The 22251-nt window shown below is 36.5% G+C and overlaps 1 protein-coding gene and 2 pseudogenes across 1 annotated transcript; 2 read left to right on the top strand and 1 right to left on the bottom strand.

Moving 5' to 3' along the window:
* The first annotated feature begins 3910 nt into the window (after nt 1-3910).
* Nucleotides 3911-9713, top strand: LOC141842658 (uncharacterized; annotated as a pseudogene).
* Nucleotides 9714-15513: 5800 nt separating this feature from the next.
* On the top strand, nt 15514-18277 carry LOC141841544 (uncharacterized). The gene is made up of 4 exons (XM_074729713.1): nt 15514-15642; nt 16755-16867; nt 17124-17338; nt 17797-18277. Exons 2-4 carry the CDS (start codon nt 16775-16777, stop codon nt 18089-18091), a joined length of 603 nt encoding a protein of 200 aa, XP_074585814.1. The 5' UTR covers nt 15514-15642; nt 16755-16774; the 3' UTR covers nt 18092-18277.
* Nucleotides 18278-19354: 1077 nt separating this feature from the next.
* The window catches only part of LOC141826223 (protein NETWORKED 2A-like), a 22190-nt pseudogene continuing 19293 nt past the window's right edge, over nt 19355-22251 (bottom strand).

Genomic DNA, 22251 nt, shown 5'->3' with positions numbered 1-22251 from the left:
TTGAAGTTAAAGGAAGTTTCTTGGATGTTTTATCGAAAACTTCATGTGGAAAGGAAGGGCCAAAGAGAACAACAATGCAGGAAACAGATGATTTAGTGAACTTAATTTCTCGATGTTATTCATTTAACATAGCCATACAATTGCGTAAGGACTATCGTTATGATAGATGGGTCACATGTATGGTGCCTTCGACCGCGTCGCAAGTGGCCATTAAGTGGTTACTCATTGAGGTCTATACAAAGAGAGCTAGTGAGGTAGAGCGACTATGAAGATTCATTCATCTTCATAGTTGATAATAAAGCTAATCTAAAATATGTAGCATTTGACATAACAAAATCTAGTATTGTCAAAACAGACCTATCGGGTCGACTTTGATCTAAGTCTAGTCGTCTATTTTTGTATATCTCGCGAGCATGAACTATGCCTAGGCTCATCAAACTTATTTTTTAAAATAAAAAAATAAAAAATTTAAGATAGAAAAAAATAGAAATAGAACAAAAAGATAATATTTTTAAATTTTTGTCACCTTGCCCAACCTAACCTATTGATCAGATTGGATCTACTATGCTATTATGAGCCTCTATCTGATCAATTAGGTAGATCGAATCAAGTCAAGTCACAAATAATTTAGTTCAGTTACTACTACATGAAGGTGTGGATTTGAGGGTGAAAGAAAGGATGGATAGACATTTTTTTTTCTATTTATCCATTGTAAAATAATGAACGACCCAATAAAAAAAATTCATTTACAGATCATTTTTAAATATTTTTATCAGTTTAAAATCAAATTAAATAAATTTTTTTTCTTTCCAGGTCAAGTGGCAGAGTCATCAATTTGGATTGGACACGACTTATTAAATAATTTAAGTAAATTGAGTTAAAATTTTATTAATCCATTTAAAAACAGATCTATACGGACTAGTCCGTGTGGATTGTGAGTCCAGATGAGACAAGTTCAGGTTGGTCCGCGGATTGAAAAGAATTTTTTTTAAAAAAAACTCAAAACAGAAATAGATTTGCAAGTTAAAAGTTTATTTATGAAATAATCAAATTCATTATTTAAGGGATTTTTTTTATATATAGTAGTATTAGTTTGCACACTACTTTGTGGGTGACTAAGTGCACATCCGGACGCCTAAATCAATTCTAGACGTCTCTCACACACTTAGTCACCCACGAGAGGTGCGCACGAGGTTGTACAACATAACAAAACCGTGTGTGTATATATATATACATGGGTTGGCTAGTCTAATCCACAATTCATTATGGGTTGGGCTAGATTGAGAATTTTCTAGTCGCTAGGAATGACAATAAGTCAGATTTGAATCGGATTTCATATCCTTCATTCCATCCCCATTTATTATATCCATTTCCATCTTATTTTTATTTCTATTGGGTATTCAACTTTCATGTTATATATTCTCATATTTGTGGGAGAATTAGATATCCATATTCTATTCAAATATCTTATTACCATTCACAATTGTATTTTTTTTTAATTTAAATTATTTGGATGAAGTTATGGATATTTATTAAATTTTTAAAGAAAATAATATAAAAAATAAAAATTAAAAAATTAAATATGAAGAAATAATAAAGAGGTGGAGAACTGGTGAAATGATGGATATAAAATTCAAATTGAAAAGGTGTTAAGTAGGTTTTGAATTTTATTTAGAATTTAAAAAAATTCTTAAATAAATAAATATAGAATATTATTATCCTGCTCATCTATTTGTGGATGAGCCATAGACACGTACGGTTAAAATTATTATTTTTTAATTTTTACTCTTTATGTTAAATTGAAAATCCGATTTGAATAAAATTTTATCTCTAAATCTTAAAATCTTAAAATCTTAAAATCTTTTTTAAATTTTAAATTTTAAATTTTAAATAAAAAAATATCAAGCCTGATTTTTTTTTTCTTATCCTTAGGCATTCATTACATTTCTTTACCACCAGATATTCATTGTATTTCTCTATCATTATACATTTATTGTTATATAGACAGTGCTAATATAGACATGTCTAACTTATTATTTTTTCTACTATTTTAATATTTTTTCCCTTTATTTTGTTATTTTAGGATTTTTTTTTGCTATTTTACATCTGTTATTTTTAGGGTTTCTTTTGAAATTTGGTATGTTTTTTGCTATTTGATATCTTTTTCTACTATTTGGTATGTTTTTTATTTTTCCCACTTTAGCCCCTAAAGAAAGTAGAAAAAGATAAAAAATAATAGAAAATATACTAAATAGCAGAAAAAAATTCTAAAAATAGCAGAAAAAAAATCCTAAAATAGCATATGTCAAAATAGTAGAAACAAATATTAAAATAGCAGAAAAAATAGTAAGATAAATATGTCAATGTTAATATTGTCTATATAACAATGAATGCTATATAGACAATGAATGTCTAGTGGTAGAGAAATGCAATGAATGTCTGGTGGTAAGAAAATACAATGAATGTCTAGTGGTAGAAAAATACAATGAATGCCTAGTGGTAGGGAAAAAGAAAATTCAGACTTGGGGACCCCATGAATACGCCAAGCCGAAGAAGATACTATACCAATTCAGAATACGTCAAGTCGAAGAAGACACTATACCAAGAATACGCTAACCAAAGAAGATAAAACAGAATAAAATACATAGGATAGGTGAAGATAGACTGGTATAATTCACATGGCGTATTTGAGATTGACGTCTTAGGATTGGATTTCATGAAGCACATTTTGAATTGGTATAGTATCTTTTTCAACTTAGCGTATTCGGAATTGGTATAGTATCTTCTTGATCAGCTTGGCATATTTATGGGGTCCTCAAGTTTAAATTTTCTTTTTCCTTACCATTAGATATTCATTCATTATAGACAATGCTAACATAAACATATCTAATTTATTACTTTTTCTGTTATTTTAATATTTTTTTCTACTATTTTACATTTGCTATTTTTAGAATTTTTCTACTATTTAATATGTTTTCTGATTTAGAAATTAAGTTATATATATATATATATATATATATATATATATATATATATATATTAATCAAATATTTAAATTAATATTGATAGAATTTTATCCGATCCGATCCGATCCACCTCCGTACTTTAACTCAAAAAATTCTAATTATTCGATTATAAATAATCGGGATTCAAAAAATCTTTTCATAACCAGCCTCCTCTATTTGGTTGAGATGTCAGATTATCTATCAGAGCTTATCATCCTTAATCAATCCGTCCCACCCGATCAGATGAATTTTTAACCGACCGATCGAGTGGTCTCACTCAAATCTCTTGTAGTGGCGCCGTCGTGAGGATAACCTTACCAGACCCAAGTTCGTAATTTTTTTTCTTATTTCTTATTATTATTATAATTATTATTTGTTTTTCTTTAGAATTTTTTTTTTCATTTAAATTTCTTTTCTTCTTCAATCCCTACAAATCGTGGCACTCGCATGATCCGGTCAGTCAACTATCACGGGAACCGAACTCGCACCTTATCCTCTCCTTTTCACGTTTTAAAAAATAAATAAATAAATTAATTAATTAACTTCCCCAGCTTTACCGCCACCTGTCCGTCACAACTAACAAACTCTTTTTATTCTTTAGCACGCCACATTCTCATTCCCCACCTCCAACCACCATACAACACAAATAGAATAAATACCACGCCACGTTCTCATTAATCATTCGGTTAATCGCACACTTCATGTGGGGGGAGGTTGTCTCTTGGGTGGGACCCGACCCAAAACGTGAGGACCAGCAACAAGATCTCGTGGAACTGGCTGGAGAGGGTTCGTTAGTCGCGTCGAAATAACATGGAACCAATAATAAATAAATAAATGATCAGTAAACCAACGAAAACCAAAAGGATCCTGTTATGTACCCGCCTCTGCTTTGCGGTGAACCCCATATGAAGGACGACTCTGTCCCCATTAGAAACGCGGTACGTTCGAGAGTAAGAGTTTGGAAGAAATATCCACCTTGAATTCCTCTACTCGCTTATTGCCGCCGCCGCCGCCGCCGCCCCGGCTTTCTCTCTCTTTTCGCTTCTGCCGATGAGGCAACAAGTAGCGGAATTGGAAGAAGAAGAAGAAGAAGAAGCCAAATGCTTCGCTCGATGGGACTGGGAGGAGCAGCTCCCTTCGCCCCACGAGCTGGTGCCCCTTTCGCAGGGCCTCATCGCTCCTGACCTCGCCCTCGCCTTCGACATCCCTTCCTCTTCCTCTGCTGCTGCTTCCTCCTCTGCCCCGTCCGCTGACCATCGCCTTCCTGGCCGCCAGGATGAGGAGGATTTCGACGCCTTCGGCGGTGGAGGGGAGGAGGATCCGGAGCCGCCGCGGACGCTGAAGCGGCCGAGGCTGGTGTGGACGCCTCAGCTACACAAGCGGTTTGTGGACGCCGTCGCGCATCTGGGCATCGCCAACGCCGTGCCCAAGACCATCATGCAGATCATGGGCGTCGAGGGCCTCACCCGCGAGAACGTGGCAAGCCACCTCCAGAAGTACCGGCTCTACCTCAAGCGCGTGCAGACGCAAGGCCTGGCCGCAGCCGCCGCCAACCCCTCCCCTTCCCCGGCGACGCACCCGTTTCTTGGCCCCGCGGCGCCGACGGCGGATCCCTGCTTACCCTACATGCCCGTAGCGATGCTGCAGCACCACCACAAGAATATGGATCCAATGCAGCAGCACTACTACCATCAGAACCAATTGGGGCATTTTGGCCCCGGATTGCTGAACCGACCTGCACAGGCGCCACACGTAGCCCATCAAACGGCAGGATTTGGGCCTGGGATGGTGTTTATGCCGGCGCCGGCACACTTTGCTCCTTTACTGAATGATTTAGATTGGAAAAGAAATGGCGAAGATGATGCTGACAATGCTGGTGCCAGAAAGAAGGAGCTAACGCTTTTCCCAACTGGATAAGCTTGATTCAGGTATTCTCCTTTCTCATGGTTACTAGTTACTTCCTCATGGTTACAATTTACACTCTTGTTTGATTTAGCTGGCCAACCATCTTTGCTTCCTTCTCCTTGTTTTTCTTGTGAATTCTGTCATCTTTGTCGAACACTGTGGACACTGAATGCTGGGACAAGGATTGCACATATTGCTAATTAACACAATCATTACTGTGATGTTAACTACCTGTTCTTGCCTAGTTTTGCTGACCAGAAGGATAAGTCAAGGCAAATCATGCATGAAAGCTTCATCCTTGGGGAGCTCTTTAGGCTTTCTAGTTCCTAAACCTCTGCTTCCAGCCAAAAGGTGCCTGTTGAATATTGTAGGCAATACCATCCAAGTTACCCACTCGCAGGGAGACCATTAGTAGGTCATATGAGTGTGGTGCAGGCTTGTTCAACCAAAGCAAATAGTGTGAGATTGAGGGAATAATGTTAGATCAATCTGAGCTAGACTTGTATTGAGAAGCATTGCACCAGGGAACAACTTGACTATTTGGCAGTTGTGACATGTGACAAGGAGTGAAGAAGCTCCTCACGTCGATGGGCCTATGAAACGAGGGGTTTCTAGTTGCGTGTCAATGAATAGTTTCTCCAACTTTCGACCATCTCCTCAACCTTTTGCCCATTTCGATCCATTAATCCTCAAAATATCAACCTAGAACTCTATTTCAGTCAAACACTTGTGGTTCGGGCAATCTGAAGCCATTTCCATCCAATCTACCTAGGAAGAACTGAATTCAGATTGGCGAATTCAACTCAACCTAGCCACAATTCATTTGAACTTCTCTCATATTACAATAGTTAGCAGACTTTCCTAGTTTATTGTAACTTTATCACAACTTAGTCAAGTTATTTGTTTGTTGTTGACCTATTATAGTTTCAGGTTGTTACAACAACAACCAAGAATCAAGTCATATCCCATTAGGTGGGTCAGCTATATGAATCTTTCTACGTCATTGGACTCTATCTCCTACTATATCATCATCTATACTTAAATAAATTTTATCTTATTTTATTATTGTTAACAAGTCTTTTTTGATATTCCTTTTCCTCGTTTGATGTTCGTATTTGTCATAGTTTTATATCGCCTAACTGGAGTATTTATTGGTCATCTACGTACATGTTTGTACTATCTTAAATGTGTCTTCGGAGTTTTCCTTCAATATATGCAACTTTTCTCTTTAATGCTTTTATTTTTTATTCTGTCCATCCTCGTATGTCTACACCTTCATCTTAACATCATCATCTCTGCAACTCTCATCTTCTGCTCATGTGCTCGAGTCATAGCCCAACATTCAGCGTCATATAGCATAACAGATCTAATCACTATTTTGTAGAACTTCCCTTTAAGTTTTAGAGGTATTTTACGATCACATAAAACATCTCGATGCTCTCCTCTATTTCAACCATTCTGCTTGTATTCTATGTAAGACATCTTTCTGAATCCCTCCATCGTCTTGCAAAAATGATTCTAATTATCTCATTACGTCTAATATTGCTAAACTTAAATTCCATATATTTTGTCTTTACTTTTACTAAATTTAAAATCTTTCACTTCTACTATTTTTTCCCTAAGATTCTACTTTAACATTTACTCCATCACGTGTCTCATCTACCAAAACAATATCATCTATAAATAACATGCATCACGGTATTGTGTCTTGAATGTGTCCAATGAGTTCGTTCATAATTAATGTAAAAAGATAGACTTAGAGTTGATTTTTGATGTAACCTCTATTTTTATTAGAAATGTTTCAGTTAATCCATTAGAAATCTTCATTCTGATCGTTACATCCTTATACATATCCTTAATTAGTTCAATATATGCTATGCTAACGCATCTCTTTTTTAGAATTTTTTTCTCTTGAGACTCTATCATAAATTTTTCTAAGTCAATGAATATCATGTGTAGATTTTGCTTTTGCTTTCGATAATTTTCTATTAGTTGTTTGAGAAGATGTATCGTTTCTATTGTTGATTTTCCAAATATGAACCCAACTTGATTTTCGTTCATCGTGGTCTCCTTCCTTAATCTTTTTTCTATTATTCTTTCTCAAAGATTTATAGATATGACTCATTAGTTTAATACCCTCTATAGTTTGTACAATTTTGTACATCTTCCTTATTCTTATATAAGGGTACTAGAGTATTTACCCTCCATTGATAGCCATTTTTTTGTTTTCAATATTATGGTAAATAATTTTGTAAGTCATTCAATACCTTGTTTCCCTAGACATTTCTATACCTCTATCAGAATATCATCTAGTCCAATGACTTTTTTATTTTGCATCCCATTTAAAGATTATTTTACTTTTGAAGATTGAATTCTATGATAAAAATTTAAGTTTCTATACTCATTTGACCTACTTAAATTATCTAAACTAAGTTGATCACCTAAATTTTCATTAAAAAGTTGATGAAAATACCTCTTCCACTGCTCTTTTATTTCTTCATCATTTATTAATACCCTATTGCATTCATCTTTAATATATCTTATTTGGGTAACATCTTTTGTCTCTCTCTCTCTCTCACTTTAATTATTCTATAAATGTCTTTTTCCCCTTCTTTTGTATCCAATTTTTGATATAATCATTCAAAAATTTTATTTTTAGCTTCATTCACTACTATCTTAGCCTCTTTCTTGGCTATTATATATTTTTTAAAGTTTTTCTCGTTCTTATAAATATATGATTCCTTATAGGTTTCGTTTTTCTTTCATTTTCTCATGTACTTTCTAATTCCACCGCCAAAATTTTTTACTTGGTGGTGCATGTCCCTTTGACTCACCGAGTACACTCTTGGCTATTATTTTCAACTTTGATATCATCTTATCATATGTCGTATTAAAGTCATCGTATATTTCACTTAATACATGTACTCTTACCTTCTCCTTAAATATGTTTTATTTTTCATCCTTTAATCTCCATCACTTAATTTTAGGAGTCGTGTATATTTTCCTTCTATTTGATATTGTACTTGAGGCGTATATCTAACACTACTAACTTATATTTGGTTAATCTTTCTCCAGAAATGACCTTGTAATCTTTACAAATCTTTCTATTCCTCTTCCTAACTATAAGAAAGTCAATTTGTGATTTATTATTCCACTTTTGAACGTGACCAAGTATTCTTCTCTTTTCTTAAAAAAGTATTAGCTATTATAAGGTTATATGTTATTGTAAAATCCAATATAGTTTTCTCTTCTTCATTTCTTATTCCAAACCCATAACCCCCCATAATCCCCATGTACCCTCTCATATTTCTCATTTTTCACTCCGACTTATCCATTTAGATCGCCTTCTATTAAAATTATTTCATTTGATGGAATATTTTGTAATACTTCATCTAGGTCGTTTTCAAAATTTTGATTTGATATCTTCATCTAATCTTGCTTGAGGTGCATATATGCTAATTACGTTCATAGTTTCTTTCTCCATCACTATTTTGAGAGCTATAATTCTATCTCCTTTTTTAATTACTCCTACCACTTCATCATTTAACGAACTATTTACAACAATATCCACTCAATTTTTTATTTTACTCTTTCTTGTGTATCATAATTTAAAACTCGAGTTCTCTATCTTTGTTTTCTCGCCTATTCATTTTGTCTCTTGTACATATAAAATACTAATTCTTCTCCTAATCATCGTATCTACTACCTCCATTGGTTTACCAGTAAGGGTTCCTATGTTTCATGTTCCAAATATTAGACTATTAGTTTTCTTATAATATTTGTTCCTATCCAATCTATGGTGAGAGTACTTTGCCTATTTAACACTATACTCAAGTTCTCATAGAGATGTAGTGATCCTTGCCAATACGTTACAGTCGAACTCTGCAACGCAAACCCTTGCATATCACTACATCCAAGTTTTGGAGATATAGTGGTCCTTGTCAAAACGTTATAGTCGGACATTGCAACGCGTTCCTTCTTGTGAACAACCTAGCATTAGCACAATAGTTTAATGAATCCATTCATTGAACATTTGTCTTAGTTTGACGTTGGTTTGCAATCTAACGTAACCCTCCTCTTTTATCCAGGCTTAGGACCGACCATGACGGGTTTAATTCGTCATGGGCGGAGTTATTTCAGGATGAACAATTATAAGAAGTGTATGCCTAGATATTCATATTCATTGTTATAATGTTATTCAATTTCGACTGCCTAGATATATATATATTCATTGTTATGAAATATTAGTCAGTTTGCCTAGTTATATATTCTGTTGTAGCATTTTAGTGATGATGAATTTAATAATAGTAAGGAGTTTTAATTCCTTATCTAGATGTTAGAACCATTTTCATTTATCGTTATGTAATAATTCATTTAGATTCTTAATCCACACACACAGAACCCCTTGAGACATGACTTGAAGGAGTTGGCAGCAGCTTTGCGTGAAACATGCTCCTAAATGCTCTTCTAATCGATCAACCTTGGTGATTCTTTGTTCATGAACGAAGGACGAAGACAGTTTTTTTCCAGTATCTATTTGAATGACTCATTCTTCATGTAATCCTCGTCAAGAGATATATAGATTGACGACATCGATCAGAAAATATCAGCAACGGTGACATGAATGAGTAAAGCATTTCTCTTCAGTATTGCAAAGGCGAATTTGCTGGTGATAATTTGAGGTTTTTGACAGAAAAAACTTACAATCCAATCCAAACAATTGTAACAGTACAGGATCGGAGGGCATATATTAATTCTTGTATGTCAACATGTTGATGCAGCAGACTTAGTAGTTTCCAATTCCATGCATGTACTTTGGACATCATATTCTCTTCTTCTTGCCTCGTGCCTTTGGATGTTTCCTTACAAGGGAGTCGGGTGAGTTTGGCATCGATCGGTCGATGCATAGATGTGTTCATAACAAACCGTAAAGGTTTGTCGATTGTAGTATATCAATATGACTCATGCCTCAATTCACTCATTTGAGTACGATTAGTGTCAAGTTCATTTGAGGGTTCATCCGTTAATCTTTTCGTCGAAATAGAGCTTAACAGACCTCAGCAATAACTTCTTAGAGTTGTTGTAGTTAGTTGACATATTCAACCATGAAACTCATCGATGGTGCTTATCGCATAGGTGAAATTCAGTGAAAAAAAAAACCGATAGAATTGGACCGGTTGACTCATTGGCTAAACCTGGAGTTAAAGGCTGAACCAAGTTGAAGGAAAACCGGTTTGTGAAACAGGGAAAATCCGGAATGATCATAGCAGTTTTATATATTTTCTTAATTTGTAGTTATTTTTTTACTCATAAATTTAAAATATATGATATGGTGGAGTCCCTATATTTGTACGTGGTTGCTGTTGGAATATCACATGACTCTAAAATATAAAGGAGAAAAATCATTAAAAAAGATTACATAATATTTGAAAGGCGAGTAATTGATAAACTTATACCCCTTGGGTCGTGCTGATAGTCGTCCCTAAGGTCATAGGAGTTCCTTCTAATGAGCTTGCCAAGACGTCGACAATAGGTTAGTCTGGTTTATTGGATTAAAGAGTTGCATTGGTCTCTGAAGATGAAGGTGGTTGAGGCACTTACTCTGCCTCAGATATAGTTTTCATCTCGTCGATTATAATTTGCACCACATGTGCCGAATTTGAGTTCTCTTGGACACCTAGGGACTTTAGAACATAAGCTTGGGGATCCCCGACCTTTAGGGGTTGGTCATTCACTAATGTCATAGCCTCCGCTTCAGTAATTGAGGACTCTACTGTCTCATTTGAAACCCACCAACTATCAATTGTGCTTAGATCCCACTTCGAGTGTTTATTGACAGAAGCACTCAATATGATTCGACCTATAAGAAAAAGACTTAAAGAAAAATAGAAATCTTACTTAGTGGTTCTTCTAGAGAAGTCACATTCGGACTTAGACCAACTCTATACAAAAGGGTCTCGTTGTCCACCAAAGTATTAATGTTAAATTTTAGGTCGGTCAAGCTCTTGGTAGCAGATAAAGAAGCAGATTCTAACCTATATTGACCTAAGGTTGATTGTGGGTACAGTTCGGGATGTCAAACTGTAGGCCAAGTATACGGCTGAGGAGACTTGATAAAGAAATATTTGTTCTTCCATCTCTTGTGTGAGGTCGGGTATTTATTCAAGAAATTGCAATCTGACCTAGCAGCGAAATATATTACCCTGAGCTCCCTTTTTTTGAGATAGAAGAAATAATGAAAGATAAGAAGGTCAACGGGGATTTGATATATCTGAAAAATAATCGAGGCGTTACAAATCAATCGGTATGAATTAGGGGCAAGCTGAGATAAAGAACATTGGAAATAAGTGGCTAGCTAGGTTCTGTAAGAAAGGAGGGAGAGGGAATCTCAAATTGCTGGCCAACTGACCTTGGAAAAAAGTAGTATATCCCGGTGATGGCTCATGAGGACGGTGCTCTGCCGTGGGGATTCTGATCCTATGATCAGAAGGAATGTCATATTGCTCTCAAAGCAGTAGGTCATCACCTACCGAATAGCCCAAACGTTGTACTTCATACCAAGGAAGTGAAGTGTCCCTTGCGGCCATTGAAGATAGAGAAACACGAAGGGTAGACAAGAAGAAGAAGGAAAACAATCGGGAATGAAGACTTACAGAGTTATGACTTTCGCTGGACACAGGAAGGAGAAGGAAATGTAAAGGAAGACGAAAACGATGAAGAGCGGCACAGATCGATCAATGCTTTTATAGAAAAATAGGATTGTTACATCCACTCTACGGGTCATTGGATGGAATTAAAGGATGGTGAGATTTTGTTCTAACTGTCACATCGTATTGCCTGTTAAACAAAATCAACTTATGATTGCCTTCATTGATGGTTGAATCTGAGGACTTTTCAAATAACACGAAGTTTCAAAAACAATCGTTTGATGCTAAGATCAAGTACGCGAGATATTAGCAAGACCCTCCGATTTATGCCCACGTCAGCAAAGATAATTTTTTAGTATCATTAAACAACATGGGACACACGTGGCTCGAAGAAGGTAACATACACTTTGTCGCCATCTTAAAGACAACAATGATAAGGTCGATAAGCGAGGTAGCATATGATTTGCATTTAAGATGATATCTTAGCCCCTTGTAAATAGAGATTCAATCGGTAAGCTATTTCCCTTATCAGCTCATTAGAACTGAATAAAGACGACTCAAACGCAACTCCAGTCAGTCGGACTATGCCTCTTTCAACTAGACTAATTAGGGAGGCTTGTGATATTGTGGAGTCTCTAAACTTGTACATGGTTGCTGTTGGAACATCATGTGGTTGTAAAATAGGAAGGAGAAGAGTCATTAAGAAAGATTAGATAATATTCGAGAGACAAGTAATTGATGAACCTAAACCCCTCTGGTTCTGATAGTAGTCGTCCTTAAGGTCTAGGGACTAACCTCTGTACCTGCTCACCATCACATACTGATCTCATCTCGGCCTCGAGTTCTAACCTCAAGCTCCAGCCTGAACGCTTGCTTGGCATCACATGCCGACCTTATCTCAGCTTCGAGTCCCAACCTCAAGTTCCAACCTCAGCACTTACTCGATATCACGTGCCGACCTCATCTCGACCTCGAGCTCCAACCTCGGCACTTGCTCAACATCACATGCTAATCTCATCTCGGCTTCGAGTCCCGACCTCGAGTTTCGACCTTAGCACTTATTCGACATCACATGTCGACCTCATCTCGGCCTCAAGTCCCAACCTCAAACTCCAGCCTCGGCACTTGCTCAGCATCACATGTCGACCTCATCTTCGCTTCGAATCTCGACCTCGAGTTCCGACCTCGACACTTACTTGACATCACGTGTCGATCTCATCTCGACTTCGAGTCCTGACCTCGAACTCCAGCTTCGGCACTTGCTCAGCATCACGTGCTGACCTCATCTCAACCTCGAGTCTCGACCTCGAGCTCCAACCTCGATACTTGTTCGGCATCACGTGCTAATCTCATCTCGGCTTTGAGTCTCGACCTCAAGTTTCGACTTCGGCACTTGCTCGGCATCACGAACCGACCTCATCTCGGCTTCGAGTTTCAACCTCGAGTTTCGACCTCGGCATTTACTCAACATTACGTATCAACCTTATCCTGGCCTTAAGTCCCAACCTTAGAGTCTGTTTGATCCCAGGAGTCGGTTGGCCCGCGCAATTAGGGAGCACTGTCTCTTCCAGAAAAATATTTCCAAAAGATATGAACAATCATAATCTTTTTAAACTAAACGGATATTTTGGAATATATCTTAAACGGACATTAACAATTCTATAAAAAAGGTTCATACCCATAGGTACAGAAATGCACACATCAATTCTAATTTTTCTAAGCATTTAAACTCTTTTCTTACGTAAAATCTTAACTTGAGCATCGGAGTGAGTTATCGGGATTCACTCCGGTATTATCTAACTCTCTTTTTGAGTGTTTTTCAAGTCTTTTTATCTCTTTGGGTGTCTATCTTCGAGGAATGTATATGTCAGTAATTCGTTGAATGATAGATTGATTGCCCCTGGTATTTGGTCGGAACAATATATATAACTGCTAAATTCATCAAACTTAATATATGATCCTTTTTTAAATTTTAATTAAAACTTTATTAAATACTCAAAAAAAATGTCATATAAACCATGTAAAAGGTTCTAAATAATCGATGCTTTTATATATATATATATATATATATATATATATATATATATATATATAGAAATGCTCCGCTGTGCGTCGGTTTCCTACGCGCCCGTGTGCGACAACGGCATCACCGTTCATCACGCATGATCCCGAGTATCGAACCGTCCAAAAGTGGGAATGCACAGTGCTTCCTCGCGCCGACCCGTCGCTGCCGCCTCGTCGTCCGGCCACCGTCGGTCGACGCACCACTCGTCGACGCGCCGATCGGCACTGGATTTCGGTCGGATTGTGGCCGGAATCCTGCCGAATTCGGCTGGAAATCGTCGAATCGTAGACTTGGCCACTGTGGGCCAAATCGCGGTCGGAGACCGATCGAGGAAGGAACGTCGACCGCCAGCGGTCCTTCCTCGGCCGGTCTCCGGCCGCGATTTGGTCGGAAATCGGCCGCGATTTGGCCCACAGTGGCCAGGTCTGCGATTCGGCGATTTCCGGCCGAATTCGGCCGGATTCCGGCCACAATCCGGCCGGAATCCGATGCCGGATGGTGCGCCTGCAAGTGAACCGTTGATCGGGCCCGGGGCGGCGATCTCCAGTGGCCGGACGACGTGGCGACGACGGCGGCAATCGCTGGAGGTCGGGGGTGTCGCGCACGGGTGCGTAGGAAGCTGGCGCGTAGCGGAGCATTTCTCTGAGTTAGATGCGAAGCATATATTGAGAAAGAAAAACCTCAATATGCTATTAATAAAATAAAAATATGAAATCTCAACAGTAGCACTATAAACGAATCAAACGAAACTAAGTAAAATTTTATAGTATTCAAATTTATTTGATAGGATAATTAAGTCGAGTCAAATATAAAATAAATTAAGTAAATAATTATTGAAATTTGATTTTTTTTACAAGTTTGAATTTAATTTGTTTAAATGTTACGAGTTCTCGATTTAAATTTATTTGATATTTAAAAATTTTATAATTTTAAATTAATTTAATTGATTATTATATTTGATAATATAAATTTATTTATTTATTATATTGATAAAAATTTTATTACATGAATATTATTCATAATTTATATTCATAAATAAATATTAAGACTTATATGTATTTAAATTTATTTATTTAATTTAATAAATTATTTAAATTTATTTATTTATCTAATTATATATATTAAATGAATATAAATAAATTTTTAACGATTCGAATATCTAATAATCAACTTTAAAAGGGAGAAAATGCCCAATAAATTATGAGATAATATTGTAAAGTTTATTTAATGAACTAACTTGCCTTTTCGTCTATGAAAGCAGAACACGACGACCAATTAAAAATAGTACGACTTGCACATCAATCTACGAAGTTCCAGTCAACGTCCCCTATTTTTTATTTTACGATTTCTGTCCTATAAATTAATAAATACCCTGTGCATTACGTTTTCCATTTATTATAACGCATGGAAAATAAATTTCAAAAATTATTATCGTATAATTTAAAAATTAAAATTTTAAATTTTAAAAATATCCTCGTAAGTAGTAGAGTATTAAGTTAAAATTAAATTAATCGAAATTGAACTAAATTTTTTTAAATTAATTAAATCGATTGAATTTTTAAATAATAATTGAATAAATCGAATTGATAAAATATTAATTAATTTGATAAAAATTTAATTAATTAAAAATTTTAAATATTATAAAAATTTATTAATTAATTAGAAGTTTATAAATTTATTTATTTAAAATTTTAAAAATTATTTTTTTATTTTAATTAATTTAATTTATTTGATTTAATTAAATAAAAAAAATTTAAAATCGAAATTGAATCAAATTAATTATTTTTTTAAAAAAAAATTAAAATTCTCAAATACCGAATCGAATTTTTATAAAAATTAATTTTAAAAAAGCAATAAATATCGTAAGGATATGCTTGTGCGCTTCGTGGTTCCTTGTCGTTACCGTTCTCTTTGGTTTACGCTTCCCGTTCCTGTAGTTATTTCTCCTCTCAACGCTCCAGGTGATCTTCCTCAACCCTCTCCTGCATCGTTTTCTCCGCCGGGGTTCTGAGTCGGAGAGGTATGGGATTCTCACCTTGCTCCTTTTTCTGCTGCTTGTTTCTTTGCTTCTTCACCGCAAGTTTAATCAGTAGCTTCGGTTTCCTCTGAGCTTCGTGCGTTGCTTTTGAAGGGGGAAAACATAGTGGATGTTGACTAGATCTGCTTTGAGTTTTCGTTTAAAGCTGATCGAGCTTTTCTTTAGTGAAACTGTGAAACTCAGATTTTTACGGGCTTGAAGATTTCCTCAAATTCTCCATTCGATTAAAGACGGTTCGATAGGGTTGCATCCAATGCATTCATATTTGCTGCAATAAGTAGCTTTTTCCCCCCTTTTCCAGTTAATTGGTGATTCTAAAATTTTGAGGCTTCTCTTCTCTTTCGTTTTTGCACTCCTTATTTCAGTCTTTTTGTCCCTTTTCTTGCTTTGACTTTTTTTGTTTACTACCTTTCAAGTTTGGCTTTCTTATTTGCACTTGAATTGCTCTTGAATTGGAACATTTGATAGTTGTTGCATTAGTATATTCACTCTATTCCAACAACATCGCAAACAAGTGCTTGCTTCACATTCAGCTATTGCATTTGTTCGAGTTCAATAGTTGTCTTTCAAAAAATTGTACGGCGAGGGATAGGCTTTAAAATGTCATTTTCTCTTTTGGTATTTGAGCAGTCTACTATATCGCAAAAGACTAAGAACTAATTGTTGTATGAGCTAGTTAAAACTAGAGATTTGTAAGATTACTTAACTCTGTAGCCAAAAATTAATTGAAAGGATATCATGAAACAAATTAACAATCTAGCAGTTTTATGTTTCTTGATATGACAAGTATTCAATAGGCTGTAGGGTGTTTTGGTTTATATGCATAATCAATGCAAGAATATGAACATCCAAAAAATTAATGATGATCACCAATAGATATGAATAGAAACAGTGGTTTTTAAGTATCACTCCATTTCTTCACTGTTTCAATTATCCATTCGCTGACTATGAAATTACTTTGTCATGAGGGAGTCTACCTTCACTTGTTCATAGGCCATTTATCTTATCATTAAGAAGGTTCAAAAAAATTATTTGCTTTTTTACAGCTACTGAAGATACATATACTCAAGGTGTCGTTTGTTATTTAATGGCAGGGAGTTGGAGTATTGAGGAGATGGGTGTAAGCCAAACTACAAAGATTGCACTGGCTGTTGCTTTTTTTGGAATATTGTCTTTCATTTTTGGCGTCATTGCAGAAAATAAAAAGGTCTTTTTAATCTCTTTAGTATGTTTGAGATTTTATGGGCATTCTTCAGCTCAGGAATCCTCCGGTCTTGTTTTTGTCAACCCTTTTTATTGAAAGAGAATTGTTTCTATTCATCAAGTTATTTTTCTTTCAAAGGCCTATGTATGTCTTAATTACATCATATCGTCCTGTTAATTGCACAGTTTTATGCTATGTTCATTTTTTTTTCATGTCCCAAATTTTGATTATTCATGTGACTCATTTTTCGTTGTTATAGCCTGCTTCTGGAACTCCAATTCAAGGGAAGGGTGTTGTCATCTGCAAGTTTCCGAATGATCCAACAATTGCTTTGGGAAGTTTATCTGTTGTGACTCTCTTTTTAGCTGCTTTAGCAGGGCATGTTGCTGTCTATTTTCCATACAAAGGAAAGACAGTTCCAGTTCAAGCTTTATCCCAGAGTCTTTCACTGGTTATATTCTTCATTATTGCAGAGTAAGATGACTTTTTTCTTGCACTAATAGGGTTCTTTGATGAAACCTAAGTTGGGCGGGTGGGGAACCATGTTTATTTGCATCTAGGGCTCGTATTACAGATACTGTTAGTTGAAATTTTTGCCTTGATTATTTCTCTCGTATGCATGAGGTTACCTGTCGTATGGCTTGCTCTTTCTGTGTTCTCAACCACATGCTGAGAACTTCTCTCATAAAATTCTTAGTCTCATTGCTTTAGCCAAAGATAGCTTAAAGTCAAGCCCTGGAATTGTGTACTCAAAAAAAGATAGACAGTTCTCAATGGTATCAGAACTCCTACAGTTGCAAGTTCTCATTCGACGACAACCTTCTTCCAACAATATTGAAACTCGCATTTTCATTTGCAGTATTTTTCATTCAACTGTTCCTGCACTGTGGCCTTCATTGTAACTCTCTCATAGCTAGTGTTGTTTGATTCAGAGTTGTCTCAGGTGTGGCACTTGGGATGATGTTGTGGGCTACTATCGCAGAAGGTCTGCACCGTTCGCGCAATGTTCACTATAATCTCGATACAGAGTGTTCGACTGCCAAGACTGGCCTATTTGGTGGAGCAGCATTCCTTGCCCTTGATGCCTCTCTCATTTGGCTTGTGTGCCAGATTCTGACACTAAATGCAAGAGCTGATTATTTGGAGGACGACGACACTAAGGGAGAATATGGGCAGGTTTACGCGGCCGAGTTGGAGGCCAACGGTGCTGCACATCCAACACCTTAGTTAAGGGGAACGAAAAAGTGCACTTTTTTCATCTTAAAAGTTAAGACATTTGTCTTTGGGTTTCTGTTTACTGTGTCGGTTGCGTATAGCACTGTGTTGTAAGATGTTCCTACGTTTCTGGGTTCTGAATGGTTGTTCTATAATGGAATTATGAACTCATTAACATGGAATATTTGAAGCTGTCAAGGTTGGACTCTTGCTTGTATTTTGTTGGTACTATGGCTCTGTAAACATGATTGGTAAAGTTAGTTTGGCAATGCACCAAGAATAAAATTTAATTTCAAATCATGAGATATAATGCCTTTCCCATATCCTTTGTAATTTCATATTTGTGGTATAATATTATTATGTCGCTCAACATTGAAAAGACATAATAGACCTCCACACTAATGAGATGGTAGTCGAGCAACAATAGTTATATTGTTGGAGTAGAAGATTAGGTCATCGGAGCATAGTTGAGTTGGTTACGACGAAGCAGAATTGTTGAAGTGGACAAAGGTCAAATCTCGACGAAACCAAAGCAATGCTTTCCTCCGTCATGGTCAATTGCATTTTCTCGATTTATCTCCTCACAGATGATCGTGGGACCGACCATGTGAGGTCGCTGGGTGGAGGATACCACCTTTCGCTGAAGAGTAGAAGATCATATAAACTAGCTTGAAAAGGTCTCAAATCTTTACTTTAAAATTGTGAATTTTTTGCTTGCTTGTTATCCACTTTTTTCATAATTTTATTCATTTCGATTCATTATATTTTCTGTTTGATTTTCATATATCTTTTAATAATGTAGAAGGCAAATTTATTTTGAATGATTTATATTATTTTGCACTAACAAATTCTCTTGTATGGATCCTTGCATGCTTGATATGAACATAGCAACTTAGGGAGAGGCAGGCACCTGGTATTGCTAAAGTGGAACTGGGGTGTTGGTGGAGCCATCATTTGTAAGATCCCAGCCAAGGTCTTTACTTGCTCCATCAGATCTGTGAAAACTTCAAAGTACCACAAACTCCTGACTTAGTGGTTAGTGATTTGGTTTGTGTTTCGACATATGAAAGCTTAGTTGGATATCGGCCATCAAGTAAGAAACGACTCCCAGCATTATATCCAAACAAGTCTCTTCTGGTTGAATAATAAATATCTATGTAGCCTGACCTGCTTAGCAACTCCTGTAGTATCATTGGTACCTCTCTGGGCCAGCACCTAAATCACAATAATAAAGCATCCAGATCATCTGGCTGCAATTTGGCGGCGATCCTGATGATTGATGTAGAGAGGATTTACTTGATCATATCACCATCACAACTCATGAACATATCTGCTGTAATAATAGCATAAACATGCTGTTGCAGGTTTGTTCAAAGCAAACCAATCTTTTTTCTCACAAAAGACTAGAGCACAACTCGTAACATCAATATAACTAACAAGGAACTATCTGTTATCCATTTAACGAAATCCTGCCCTCAGATCACTGTAATTTCTTTGATATGCTGGATTAAGGCATGCAAATACAGATTCTTTTTTAATCTTGGGACCAAAAAGGAAGGACCTTAATGGTACTCTACTAGGTGTTCTAGTCCTACTGTGGAAGTGCTTAAAGGGAAGAGGGCGGTTATTTCTCAATCGAGGCAGCTCAAGATGCACATGAAGTTTAGTCAATTCTTTCTCAACTTCAGCCTGAAGATGCGTAACATGGTCGTGTCCCGCCTGTAGCTCATTTGCAACTTTGTTGTTCTCTAGCTGCATGTCGAGAACTTCTCCTTGGAACTTTGCAGCCTGACAAGGAGAAAGCTGGAATTCTTCAGATTGTTGATTTGCTTCGGTAGCTCTGTTGATCTCCTCTTGTATGCTACAAAGTGATAAGAGCCTAGTTTCTAGCTCATCTCTTAAGAATATGCTTTGTTCCAGCCATATTTGGAGTTCAGTCTTCAGTTCTCTTAGCTTTGAGGCTACGGGGACAGAGTCTGATTGAGGAACTTGATCATTGAAGGTTCCATTGTTTGCTCGTTGGGCTATAATATCCTTCATGTTCTTGATATCAGTTTGTACATTTTCAAATTGGGCTTGCAGTTCTTGTATGTGCTGAAATGATGAACTGAACCTTAGCCAAAACTGTAAGTTCTCTTCAAGTAAATCATCCATGCCTCTTCTGAACTTCTCTTCAATAGGTGAACTGTCCTTTGGCTTGTCATTGAACTGCAGATTTATATGTTCTGCAATCAGGCCTCCTGGTTCTCCAACAAATTTTGTTTTGCATGTTCTCCTGGTCGATGCAATATTTGCATCATCGATCATCTGAGAACATTGAAGGTTTGTATTCTCTATGTTGAACTTAGGGAAGCATGACAAGCTTTCAAAATTTCTGTGACTAGACTCTCCAGCTTCAGATGGAATCTTGACATTTGGATTCATCTTTGAAGATTCAATCTGTTGTTTTAGCAATTGTACTTCCTCATCTTTCATAGTGCTGGTATTGTTTAACTCCTGTAACAGTGTCATTATTTCCTTGTGATAGTTTTCATTTTTCTTCTCTACTTCAGAGAGCTTTTTCTTCGTCTCTTTGTAGCGTTGAAGGATTGACGTGTACTCAGCTAACAGAATTTTTTCTCTACCTTCTAAACTATTTAATAGTAGATGGTACAAGTCAACAGAAATCTCTTTCTCCTCGAATTGAGCTTCTCGGTCAGTATGTGTGCTATTATCAAAGTTAACACCTGTTCCTGATGAGTCTTTGAACATGTACTCATTTTGCTCAGTTAGGTTTTCAGCTGAACAATTGCTACTAATTTCAGAGCCCGAATTGAGTTTTGTGTGATCTTTGATAGAGTGTTCTTCAGTTACATGAATCTCTTCAAATGAATTTTCATTTTGGTCATGAATTTCAGTCACTTCCTTGTCCTCACATTCTATCAGTTCATCACTAGATGAAATCTCATCCTCCAAGTATCCACTCTCAATGTGTTCATCGTCTTCTTGGGAAAGAAACTGCAGCTTTCCTGAAACATCAACGAAACTATCATAGGCTTTGTTAATATTTCGACACAGAATAATTTCTTCGTCTTGGACATTTTTCCCAAGAATTTCTACTATATTTAACTGCTCTTCAGCTTGCTTTAGCTTGTTACTTGTTCCATTCAATTCATTAATCAGAATCATCTTTTCCTCTTCCAAGCCCAACAGATATTTCTCAAGCTCATTGTTTTCCGAACGCAGTCTATGGATCTTTGCAGTTTGTTGTGAAACTGCAAGCTCTAAACTGGTGATTCTGCTAACAAGCTCATCAATTTTTTCTGAAACGTCCTCCACAGAATTATCAGGGTCTCTTTCTAGATATATCTTTAGTTTCTCACAAAGTAACTGCAGCGGTATCCTCTCTTTGTTGAAAGAAAAACATTTTTCATCCTCATTTAATATGGTAGACTTCTTCTGTGTGCTTTCATCAGCATTGTCTGTGTTCTCAACTTGAAATTTGCCCAACTCCCTCTTGAGAGCCAACAATTTCTCTCTAGAAGCCTTAATTCTACTTGACTCAAGTATTTCTTGTTCCATTGATTTGTTCTGATGTTCATGCAAATTGAATATAGCATCCTCACAGGACTTAAGTGCTGTTGCTGTCATCAATGCCCGGGCTTCATTGTCTTCGATAACCACTGCGCTAGCATTGAACTCATCTTCCAGACAGTAAGCATCCTCTAGCATCTCCACAATCTTCTTCTCAATTTCCCAATATTTAGCGACCCCAGTCTCATATGAGCTTTTGATGAATTCTTCTCAGTCTGAAGTACAAGTACCTCCTTCTGAAGCTTAGTTATCTCTTCTTGTGCCTTCTTTCTATTAACTGGAGTTTTGCTCCTTAGTGGAGTCTGAGTCTCCATGGATGGTTGCCTTTCCCCTTCTTTTATTTAGTAAGCCATCTACTATTGGCTTATGAATCTTATGGGATCGTTAGGGGTAATTGCTTTCGGAAAATTTTCATCCCCCTGTTCCAGCATTGCATATTGGACTTGCTCCGGAAAAGCAGTTGCTATGGTATGATTTGCTTTGTGCAGCTCCCCGGAAATGTGATCATATCTTTCTGCCAATCCTCTGTATTCCCGGTAGGCTTCTTCAACAAAGCTTATCAACTCTGGCTTCCTTTTGAAGTACATCTCTGCTCTCTT

Source organism: Curcuma longa, chromosome 1 (assembly GCF_044706935.1).
Source record: "Curcuma longa cultivar G26 ecotype Majalengka, Jawa Barat chromosome 1, ITB_CL_G26_1.1, whole genome shotgun sequence".
In the NCBI taxonomy this organism is placed as follows: Eukaryota; Viridiplantae; Streptophyta; class Magnoliopsida; order Zingiberales; family Zingiberaceae; genus Curcuma; species Curcuma longa.
This window is presented reverse-complemented; position numbering and strand designations above follow the sequence as displayed.

Excerpts from the sequence above, each read along its gene's own strand:
- LOC141841544 (XM_074729713.1), top strand. The coding sequence starts at position 16,775 with ATGGGTGTAAGCCAAACTACAAAGATTGCACTGGCTGTTGCTTTTTTT. Across the intron at positions 16,868-17,123 it reads TCATTGCAGAAAATAAAAAG|CCTGCTTCTGGAACTCCAAT; the intron begins GTCTTTTTAATC and ends TCGTTGTTATAG. Across the intron at positions 17,339-17,796 it reads ATATTCTTCATTATTGCAGA|AGTTGTCTCAGGTGTGGCAC; the intron begins GTAAGATGACTT and ends TGTTTGATTCAG.